The sequence below is a fragment of the Cydia strobilella genome, chromosome 20 (genome assembly GCF_947568885.1).
Source record: "Cydia strobilella chromosome 20, ilCydStro3.1, whole genome shotgun sequence".
In the NCBI taxonomy this organism is placed as follows: Eukaryota; Metazoa; Arthropoda; class Insecta; order Lepidoptera; family Tortricidae; genus Cydia; species Cydia strobilella.
In genome coordinates, this window is record NC_086060.1 from 2,397,183 (window position 1) to 2,409,302 (window position 12,120).

The 12,120-nt window shown below is 38.3% G+C and overlaps 1 protein-coding gene across 4 annotated transcripts in view; it reads right to left on the reverse strand.

The window, feature by feature from the left end:
- LOC134750472 (protein Skeletor, isoforms B/C) overlaps positions 1-12,120 on the reverse strand; it is a 91,859-nt gene that overhangs the window by 20,885 nt on the left and 58,854 nt on the right. For 3 of the 4 annotated variants that reach the window (XM_063685632.1, XM_063685635.1, XM_063685633.1), the window contains exons 5-6: positions 8,714-8,841; positions 7,971-8,108 (exon numbers count right to left, since the gene is read on the reverse strand). In XM_063685632.1, coding sequence (XP_063541702.1) covers positions 7,971-8,108; positions 8,714-8,841 — 266 coding nt within the window. Of the gene's footprint in view, positions 1-552; positions 1,434-7,970; positions 8,109-8,713; positions 8,842-12,120 lie in introns of those variants that run through there. The other variant, XM_063685636.1, reaches the window with a different exon arrangement.

Genomic DNA, 12,120 nt, shown 5'->3' on the forward strand with positions numbered 1-12,120 from the left:
ACTCAATAACTCTTATTATAATAATATTAGAGTGCAATTTCGTTTATCAGTATAACAAGAAATAATTGAAAGGATGCATCGGAACCGTTAAGCCGAGGTCAAAATATGTCGCAATAGTAGAAGGGTACAACAGTCACGCGTCCATCTTTGACAAATGAGTAGTGTACATCTTCCATCCAAATTATACCTTAAGATCATATGGATAATGTTCTATTCGAAATAGAAATTGATGTTACTTCTCAAATGCACGTGTGACCCGAATTCTGTAAATGTGATCAATTAGAAGATCGTGTTCTAATCATTTAAATTAAAAGAATCACACGTAATTAGATTGGTTTAACGTGCAAATCCGATCAGATATCGAATCCGGGTGAGGCCACATTTATTTAAGTGAAGAGCAGAAATTTGTTCCTAAAACAACGTATTTATCGAAAAAGTAGGTATGACAACTACGTTTCTTCACACAAGCCTTATTAATGTTACAATTAGAATAAATTGATTTGTGTAACTTCCATAAATATGAATATTTTTATATCAGAAGCAAAGGTCTTGAAACTCTTCCGCATTACTTATGTAAGCTTAATCTAAAGGGTCACAGCATGTTTAGTCGGCTTTTAAACGGCGCTTTCATCACTTGCTGACCTCCCAAATAGGTCAAGGTCAATGCTTCTCTGGATAGGGTCTACAATCGTCTGAAACCCTGGCCTGTTCAATTGTTCCTGCGGAAACTCTTGAGAAAACCTCCTCTGCGCTTGGATACCAAACCGGTGAGCGAGCTCTCCTTGATACGGCACGAGTTGATATCTCTCTGGATCGTGTTGGAGACCTTGATATTGCTGATAAAGCTGATGCTGCCTCTGCTGTTGTTGATACAATTGTTGTAACTGTTCAAGTTGTTGTTGATTGCGACGCTGTTCTTCATGGAGTTGCTCTAAGTTGTAACCTTGAGGAGCAAACTGCTGTTGATGTCTTGTATATTGATTAGGAAATTGTTGTTGCGGTCTCGTCTCTTGAGCTTGGGATTGCTGTTGGTAAATCACTGGTTGTCTCTGGTCGTGAGCTTGCTGCTGTTGTAGTCTATTTTGTTGAGTTTGCAGGAGAGCATCATGTCTTTGTTCTGTTCTCGTTTGAGCTTGGAATTGATGTTGTGCTCTCTCTTGGGTTTCTATTAATTGTTGCTGTGGTCTCGTTTGACTTTGGAACTGTTGTCTCTCTTGTGATTCAATCAGTTGTTGATGTGGAGGTTTTGTGTCGCCAGCGCGCCGATGGAGGCTCGCGAAGTGTTCAGCAGGGGAGTCCAAGAGGGCAGCCAAAGGGCCCGCTCCGAGCCGCGTGGGCCGGTAGGTGGTGGCGTCGACCTTGGCGATGGGCCTGCGGGGGGTGGCCCGGGGGGAGCCGGAGGATGAGCCGGAGGCTAGCGCTTTGTTGCGGCTCTGCAACAAAAGCTGCAGCTACAGGACGAGGATAGGGCTGGGTTATGGGGCTTCTTAGTTTAATTATTTTAACACGCACTAAGTTTGCGAGTGCTGGGATAAATAACCAATTTCTAACGCATTGACTGATATTAATGTGAACGTAAATAAAATACCCAAGGATACTCAATGGTTCCTAAGATACAGGTCCGGCCGAGTTTTTTTTTAATACCACGTCGGTGGCAAACAAACATACGGCCCGCCTAATGGTAAGCAATCACCGTAACCTATGGACGCCTGCAACACCAGAGATATTACAGTTTAAAGCAGCGGTCGGCAACCTTTTAGTAGCCAAAGGCCACATAGTAGTTAACGAAGTTGAAGCGGGCCGCACTTTGTTAATATTTGTGACTTTATTAGACATTGTCGTTTGTCAATATTACATACAAAATAACCAGGGAGGCTCGCGGGCCATAAGTGAGAGGTTCGCGGGCCGCCTGTTGTCGACCTCAGCAGCCTCATGCCTGTCACGTTCTAACAAGTATGTAAGTGCGAAAGTGACAGGCATAGTGACAGGTGATAAAAATGCAACCATGCTGACACCGCTGATTTAAGTGTAAGTGTGCATACCTATGTAAATTTATTTTTGCCCCAATAAACCTTTTCATTTCAACCAAAAATCTTTGTTGTTAAAAGTGCACGACATTAGGAGCATTCTACCGAAGCCGGTTACTAGAACTCCTCGTTTGTTTAATGCGGAGTCTCAGAAAAATTAAGAGAATAACAGATTCGTATAAACTTGCGTACTTAAAGGACACTAATGAAATTCTCACTCAGATGTGATTCCGATTTCGCACGAATCAAATCAAATAAGCACAACACTTGATGCCACAGCACATCAGTTGCGTCCGACATGACACGAGCTAGGTCGAGAGTCAAGGGCTGACGACTTTCGAAGCGACGAGTTGAAATACGAATGGAATTTGCCAGAATGTTCGTTGCGTAAAGTATATTGTCTTTTTTTCTTATTAGGAATCGAATGAAGTCAGAGTATGGGACAATTTAGAATACTAGATAGCCTCGTCTGCCTGTGTGGTTTGGCAGAAGAAAATATGTATTTAGTTGTAAGTAAGATCTTTGAATAAACGTTTTATTTATTATTATTATTATTTTAAATAGAAATTGCTCACGTATAGAGGAAAGGATAGGTTTTAATTTCGGCCCTTATGCCCGATTGATTGAACTATGGTAGAAAAGTTGCTAACTCCGGTATTGTCTTGTGACCGAAACATAAAAATACCTATAATTTTTGTTGTTTACCGAAAACTAATTATATAAATACCTAAAGCTTAAGCATACCCATCTGGCGTTCTGGCTTATTTATACTGTCAGTTTATATGTAACACGGACCGACTATCGTTAAAATTTTATTAATGATGAATTCCGATCATTAAAATTTAATTAATGATGAACTGACTCGGGAGTGTTGGAATAATTGAAACGCATGAAAAATAATAATAGTCATGATGAATAATGAAATGGCAGACGAAATTTCAGGCTTTGGCGGATATTTTCCAATCGACTTGTTATTTTATGGGTAAAAGTACTACCTAATTTGATATTACGAGTATTTGATGCTCAGAGTTAGTATATAATAACAAAGATAGATATAACTCCGTAATAGATGGATACAGCCTAAGGAAAAAACGTGCCTCGAAAATCAAGAAAATTTGATTCTCGTTCAGAGGGCGCTACTAGTTTTGGCTTACTGTCGTATAGATGGCGTTGACGGTTTCGTTTGTTATTTAACAATTTTAACGCATATCAGTGAAAGAACATGGGTCAAAATCATAAAAATAATTAATGCAAATAAAAAAAATCATTTATCTATATTTAAATACATTTCATCGTATTTTTATAAATCTTCATTTTTAGTTTTAAAGTGTGTCGACAGATGGCAGTGAATTTACTGGGGTTACAAAATTTACTATGACAGTACCGCTCTAGTATAAGTTACTCTATGATAATAATATTTCGTTGCGCGATTTGTAATAAAATATATAGCAAATTATATCAAAAAGTGCCTCCGTGTTCGTGTAAGTATAAGGTAAACATATATATACACTGTCGTGTGTCTATTTCTTACAAAAATTCCTTTCAAAATAAATAGACAATTAAGCTTAAATAGTAACTCGATAAGATTAAAAACTATTTTTGCCAAAGTACGCCTATATAGCAAAGTATCTATAATAAATAAATAAGTAAGTAAATTATAGAACTCCAAATTTTGACCATTTTATTTATATCTATGTGTAGAATTATGACTATTTTATTTTAATTTATCTATGGCCAAGCTGTGTAATTTCTTGAATCTCGTTTAACACTCAAGCAAACCAAATGATGATTTGCGGCGAATCAAAGATCAATTTACCCACAAAGATTAAACTCAAACTAGCCATCAATTATCAAAATATTTGCAGCCTAGAGGCCATTGACCCCGCTGCATGCACAATCTCCAATTCACTTGTTTTTGCAATCGCTTGCACGACATTCGAAACACAACCTTATACGAATGAGTTAGAATTCCTTTTTTAGTGTGCAGAGGGTGTGAATCTGTCGAAAATTGTGGTTATGTTACAAAATGGATTGAAGAGGACTTGGGTCATGAAATGATCAATAATGGACTTTAATTCCTTTGAAATAAGGTTGACGCATAATCAATCAGTAGAAGACGATGTCAATATGAGATCCTTGATATGTTGAAATGTTGTGGCTGTCGGTTGAGGTCATAAGTTCAATTAGAAGGTAGCAATTAGAAGCGGGCATGGTCACTTTTATACTACCCACGCTATTTCGTCAAAAATTGTCAAAATGCTGTGTTGAAATTATTCCTAACTGTAAAGCTGTTCTGAGAAAGTAAGATTATCATAGTCAAATACATATAACATACAATGAGGGCTAACGCGTATGTTTTTGCCGCTAGGGGCGCTAGTGTGGATGGTGGTCTTCGCAAAGTTCGAAATGTCAAATGTCACTTGTCACTTCAATGACTGACAGCTGTTCTTTAGTCTTTTGTATGTCTTTTGGGGACTTCCGGTTCGAGCGCCATCTTGATAGTTAGCATCGTGATTAATTACTTTGTTTTTTGCTTATTAATATTGTTTAAAGTGTAATATCGATAGCTTATTATACAGTAAACTAATGTGGTAGTGTGCAGTGAATGGAGAATTAATTTTGAAGCGCGTTTAACCACCATCTTGGAGTCAACGGCCGGTAGTCCACGTGCTTCTTGTAAAGTCTAGCTATCGATTTACAAGAGCTAACAAATCACCGTACACTGTCTTGTACAACCGTACAATTTTTGTCGTTTGTAAACCTCTCAATACCTTGATACTGGCGAAATAGTCCCACTGGGCTGAAGCCATAATTTTAAAAGAAGAAGAAGTATGTCTTTTGGACCACCATCAACAGAGGCGCCGACTGGTGAGCAAAAAAACGATAGCCCTCATTGGGCAATCCGAAGCTAATCTCGTATACTTTTTCTTATTTAGATATGTAGGTAATGATTAAGATGCTCAATTTCATTCAATTACTTAATTTGCGGAATTCGAATCACGGTTTTAACCCTGAAGCGATTTACATGAAATTTGGGGGTCCCTTTGTTTGACATAATTATTGAAAGTCATATATACATTTATTTTTTGATACGCGAAATCTGATATTAAAGCCACAAATAGTTGTGGTAAGAAATTTGTGTTGTCATATATTGAGAATAACAGTTTCGAAGTAGGCTCCCATGCGAGCATCGCATTTATTTTATTTATTTTTATTTATTTAAACTTTATTGCACGATATAAAATTGTACAAAAGGCGGGCTTAATGCCTTAAGGCATTCTCTACCAGTCAACCATTGGGTCAAACAGAAACGCGTAGTTAGTGCAGGATTGTAGAAAGCGAGAGGAAATATGAAACACAAATCAAATTATTCTAAACAATATATATTTTATTTATACACTTACACATATAAGAATAATAGCAATATATACCTACATATATACAAACATGCATACATACATACATATATAAATAAATATTGTATTATGTACCCAAGTATACAAGTAACATTCGCATCATTTATTTTTAAGCGAGTTATTACCCTCCTTTTGGGGATAAGACGATAAATGATACGCGGGTCAGAGGATAAATATAATAATACTACAATAGAGAGGCTTTAATAGAGTTTACTTGCGGATCAAATATACTCTGAGTGAAACAGAGAAATTATTACAAAATTATAGTATGGTATGAGTAAGAAAATCGCAAAATATATGATTGATCATAAAACTCAACTATCCATTGTGACTGTTTCAAGTAATTAGGTTTTTACAAACATTTAAAAAATAAAAAATGCTAAAATAAATACCTGCAATACAAATTAACATATTTATACACTAATTCTATAGGAGTTAGTTTCTTGATTGCTGTTACAGTTTAAAGGGCCATATGCACTGTAAAACGTTGTACGATACACGTGCGAATTTCCTATTTTTCGCACTCTTATCTTAAATAACTATTATATACAACTTTTCTTTCCTACAAGAAATAAAGAGTCTGATATGTATAATTGTATATATATGGATACATAAAGCTATGGACCAAATTAATTTATTTTTGTTTATGGTGTCAGCCGCGAATGCCAAGACGCAGTTCGATTCCATACCTTGGCCACTTTTTGCCACTGTTTGTTTCGTATATGACAACTAATTTAGTTTAGGTATAGTTTAAGTTAAAGAAGACTGTCGGCGCGATTCGGGAAATGAATAAGAGATTCACTAGATATGAAATAGTAAAGATATGTGACGTCCCACGGGTAAAGGTACCTTATGGCGGTTGGCGCTTACACTATTATTAACGCCGCTCCAATTAATATTGGATGGCGCTTACGTCGCATAGCGCCGCAAGCGCCAGCCGCCATAAGGTACCTTTTGCCGTGGAACGTCACATATCTTTACTTTTTTATATCTAGTGAATCTCTAATTCATTTCCCGAATCGCACTGTGTGTCTTCACAAGTTAAGGATAAAACTAATTTAAAATTCCTATATAATTACTAAAATATTCGAACGAAATTTTCGACGTACCTTAGAGATTCACTGTAATTTGCTTTTAATATATCAAAACAAGTAAACAGCTAACAAATTTACATGTGCTTCCATGAGTTTGAATAATTTGCGTTGCTGCGTAATTTGCTTCAATCTGCAAATTTCGAAATTTATTCCTTTGAAGGAATTCGATTCAGTGAGTTCATCAAGAAGCAAATCATGTCTGTTTTTATTAAAAGCGTATTCGTGACGTGGAACATTTTATATTGTAACCTATTTAAAAGCTTGGGATTTGATATTTTTGACTTTACAAATCGCTACCTTAAATTTAGCTTGAGCATGATTTTTACATTAGATTTTTTTATTGGTAATTAATCTATTTCTAAACAAACTATAATTATATTAAAGTTAAACCTAGAAGTAAAATTTACTATAGTAAACAAAGAAGAAACAAAAGCTTTTATACCTACCCTACAAGCCTCCTTACTACTGAGGGCCTACCGCGAACTCCGAAGTCATCTTTCTCTGTCACTAATTATGCCTTCATTGGAGCATAGAGTAACTTATACTAGAGCGGTACTGTCATAGTAAATTTTGTAACCCCAGTAAATTCACTGCCATCTGTCGACACACTTTAAAACTAAAAATGAAGATTTATAAAAATACGATAGAATGTATTTAAATATAGATCTGTTTTTTTTTTATTTGCATTAATTATTTTTATGATTTTGACCCATGTTCTTTCACTGATATGCGTTAAAATTGTTAAATAACAAACGAAACCGTCAACGCCATCTATACGACTGTAGGCCAAAACTAGTAGCGCCCTCTGAACGAGAATCAAATTTTCTTGATTTTCGAGGCACGTTTTTTCCTTAGACTGTATCCATCTATTACGGAGTTATATCTATCTTTGATTGGAGTAAAAGAGAAAGATGCCCGCAATTTGCGAACTTCGGTGTTCGCGGTAGGCCCTCTGGAGTGGCACGTCCCCTCTGTCGGAGAAGACTCGCACAATAACAGTGACAATAACTGTTAGCAAAGCAATGACATACCTATGGAGACATTCCCAGACTTCTTCAGACTGAGTGGCACATCCATCCATGACGTAGTTGCATACAGTGACTACATACCTGATAGCAAGTGGAGCAAGCGAGTCCTAGCGAGGAGGCCTCGTTCTAAAACACCGGATTACAGACCTCCAACCAGATGAGACGACGACATTAAAAAGATTGGAGTCCTACTCTGGAGGAGAGAAGCAGCAAATGGGGCTGCTTGGAGGAACATAGGAAGGGGTATGCCCAACATTGGGCGCATATTTGCTGAAGAAGAATTGAGTATTCACGGTTCTCAAGGGTCGGCAACGCTCCTCCGATGTTGCTTATGCCGACGGTGACCGCTTCTTATCAGTTCGGCTGCTCGTTTGCTGACTGACTATCACACAAAAATAGACATACCTGTGGAGAGACTCCAAGCATCTTCAAACTCGGTGGCACATTAGCCAGCTGTTCTCGTGGCAGTTGCACGTGTCCGAAATCCACGGTGAAAGCCTCGCACCACACGCCGAAGTGGCCAATGTCGAACACTGTCAGCTCCTGGACAAAAAATTTACAGTTATTTTTCGAAATCGAGGTTTATAATACAAGACCATACTTAATGAGAACTTATTTCTGTACCAAAATGATAATTTCATGTGTATTCGTTCAGAGATGAAGATGGAAGTTGGAGGAACAAGAGCTAGAGGAGCTTGTGGCGGTGCCTAACAATTGGCGAAATTAAAGCCACACGACTCCACTGGCTCTGTCACCTGGAAAGCATAGGAGAGGATCGAGCTGTGAGAAGGGCATATGTGGGGCACCTGGCTGGAAAACGTCCGTCCGGGCGTCCCAGATACCGCTGGAGTGACGAAGCCCTAAAAGACCTGTCCCTCGGAGTTCTTAACTGATGTGAAGTGGCGCAGAATATTAGCAGGCAGTTTAGTTAAGTAAGTAAGTATTCGTTGATGGCCTACTTAGCGGCAACGCGTGCAAATTTTACCGAACACGTTGGCGGACCGAAGCAAACTCTATGGTAGACCCGCCTGCATACCTAACTGACCCGTTGGGTCTTACGAAAGTTTTGTTTTTAAAACACATCACATAATTTCGGATAAAAATTCTTAAAAAAATGAAAAGAAAGGTAGTAGAATAGTGATAGTTACCCCAGGCAGCGTCAGCACGATAGTTTTCCTGTCGTATTTTCTCAGAGGCGCTTCCTTGCCGTTCTCGTCCGGAATCCTCACGCCAGCCGGAGACGGCTTGGAACCGCGGCCCACCCAGAACTTGGCGTCTGCAACGAGAAAATTATTGTAGTGGAACATTTCAGTGGAAACAATATAAGTTTTTGGCAACAATAAATTTATAATGATAATTAACATAAGGGAAAATGACGAAGCCTGTTGCGGATAGCTTTATTGTTTGTGTGTTGACCTACGTTGCGGATTAGAATTTGGCAACCTTGTATTACTTAATTCTAATGTTATGTAAATTGATTGTACCTAAATATTAGTGGAAATGAATATCAGTATGCCATAAAAAAATATAGGTATATCCGAGTACTTTATTGATGAATTTATAACACGCATTTTATATACCTTACTTTTACCAATATTTTTTTATGGTATTTTCATTAGAGCTTTTTTTGTTCTTCCGATACCATTAATATCATCATTATTACACAACTTGTCAAACCAATCCAATTATCATCGCAACAAAAGTGGGAAACACATTCACCGGCAATGAAAAAGATATACGAGCAACGAGTACTTAAGGTAAAAGATTACTCAGAATGAAAAACTATTATTATAATATTTATTATGTAACTAGGTAAACATAGTTAGTTAGTTTTATAACTTTAGGATTTAAAGCATGGCAAAAATATATAATTACAAATGAATTGACATTCAAAAAACTATATTTTTATAAGACGGATAAAAAACAAGCGAGCATAGTTTAAATAACTTTTGAAACTAAGAATGATGCATGTACATGGATGCGCTGATTGAGCAGCTTGGCAGCACTCATGTCGGCTGCCATGTTGATGGCGTGTGCCTAAACAACATCAGTTACGCGGATGACATGGTGCTGCTGGCGCCCTCGGTCGGCGCTCTCCGCAAGCTTGTAGCCATATGTGAGTCCTATGCTTTCTCACACGGTTTGATTTACAACGGTAAAAAGAGCGAGATAATGGTCTTTAAGGCCGGTAACAAATGTCCCTCACATGTGCCTCCAGTTCGACTCAATGGGACTGCTCTCGAGAGAGTCTATAGGTTTAAATACCTAGGGCATATTGTTACCGAGAACTTAAAGGACGATGAGGACATGGAGAGAGAACGGAGAGCGTTGTGTGTAAGGGCGAACATGTTGGCCCGAAGGTTTGCTAGATGTTCAAAAGCGGTTAAGATAACTCTGTTTAAGGCATTTTGCTCATCCTTTTACACAGGCAGCCTTTGGGTCAGCTATACCCAAAAATCATACAATGCTCTGCGAGTGGTGTATAACAACGCCTTCAGAGTGCTGGTTGGGCTACCTAGGTTCTGCAGCGCTTCCGCCATGTTTGCGGAGGCGCGAACCGACGGCTTTGCGGCAATTATACGCAAGAAAGCGGCCTCATTGCTGCGTAGAACCAGGGACAGCACAAACGGCGTTCTGGAGATGATTGCTGCCCATGTATGTTGCCCAATAATATTAACTTTAATTAATTTAGTTAAGTCTAACATAACTTTTAAGTTTTAACATAGTTTTTAAGTCTTATTTTATATACACTACTAACAAAATGAGATCACTGCTGTCTTACAAATTAATAAACGAATTGAATTGAATTAAAAATAAAATATTTTAATCTAGGTAACTATTATGTGTTATTTCCACATTATGGTGCAACCACGCTAGAAGTAACAAAACAAACCACTTGAAATATAACAAACATTTAAAAACACAAACAAATACTTATAAAACATTGCCTTCTTTCCGCCAGTCTGATAAAATACCAAAAACTTTCAAAGAACAAGATACTGAGCTACAAATTCCACATAATCTCTTACCCTTTGGCACCCTAAAATGACGTAACCTAAGGATAAAAACGACTTGTTGAGTTTACTACCAAAATAACGTAAACAACCTATATCACAAGCTTATTTCATAATAATGTGCCTTCTCAGCTTCACCGCCGAAATATCCCGTATTAAAAGGGCTTACGTATAAAGAGTCTCCAACAATGAGTCTTTCCTTTGCGGGCGGTAATCTGTACATTGTGTCCTTTATGGGGGGTATCTTAATGCTTCATCGACGAAGGGAATTCCCGAATGCTGGAAGTTTAAAGGGAATATGACAAAGGAGGGTGATCTTAGGCGATTGAATCGTGTTATCGATATATTAAAACATTTAAAAAAAATATATGGAAATTTTATGACGATATACTCTAGGAAACTGCCACTAGCTTACATCTAATACCCTGGACTATCCTGGAGGGGCGGATAGGAAGGAAGCGGGGTAGAGGAAAACCCAGACGCAGCTTTTTAGATCAAGTGAAAGAAAAAGTAGGGGTCGTGTCGTATCAAAAAGTCAAAGAGCTGGCGCGGGATAGGGAAAGCTGGAAGATACTCCACCGACAAGAGAATAACTCTTAAGCTAATGATGATGATGAGGGTAAACTCGCATTATTTGGTGACACGCCTAATTCGGTGATAGAAGTTTTGAAGCATGACACCCAGGAAAGCTAGTGAATTAGGGCCTTTTAAATGGGACCTCACGGCCTCACGGCTTCGGCGGCTTTGCCATGAGGCCCATTTAAAAAGGCCCTAATTCACTAACTAGCTTTCCTGGGTGTCATGCTTCAAAACTTTTATCAGCGAATTAGGCGTGTCACCAAATAATGTGAGTTTACCCTATCCAATCAACTGTTTGGGTGTATTTTGCATTGTTTTTAATAAGGTGACATGCATTTGATGATGTCAGTAAAAAAATATTCTATAAATTTTTGTATGATTTATTTTATTATACTTAACATTGGACTGGGTGGGACACGTTTGCCGTATGCCGGATGATTTGTGGGCTAAAATAACAACCAATTGGGTCCCACATCAAACCCGGGGTCGCGGCAAACCTCGACGGCGTCGACGAGATGACCTTGACACGAACTGGTGGGAGACGGGTCAAGACCGGGGTACGCGGAAAGGGGGGAGGGAGGCCTTTGCCCAGCAGTGGGACACTCTAGGCTCATATAAATAAATAAAATAAATAACATTGCAAAAATAAATCAATGAAAGTATTAGTAAATCTAAAATTGTAGATTGTAGCAGACCAAAATTTCGTTACCACTTAAAGTGCAGCCACAATTTTGCCGAAAGTGCATGCCTGCAAATGCAATCTAGCCTTCGGAATAATCGGCTCTGGGACAGTAACATCCGGATTAGACCGGGCCATATTTGCTACATGCAAACGATTTCGGGAACCTGTGTCACAGCCATTTTCAGGCGTTCGGTTGCATAAACATGAAATCTTAGTCCTCTGCTTCCCTAGCAGCATTTATACGTCATTATGACGTCAGCGACGTCACTTTGCTACCTGG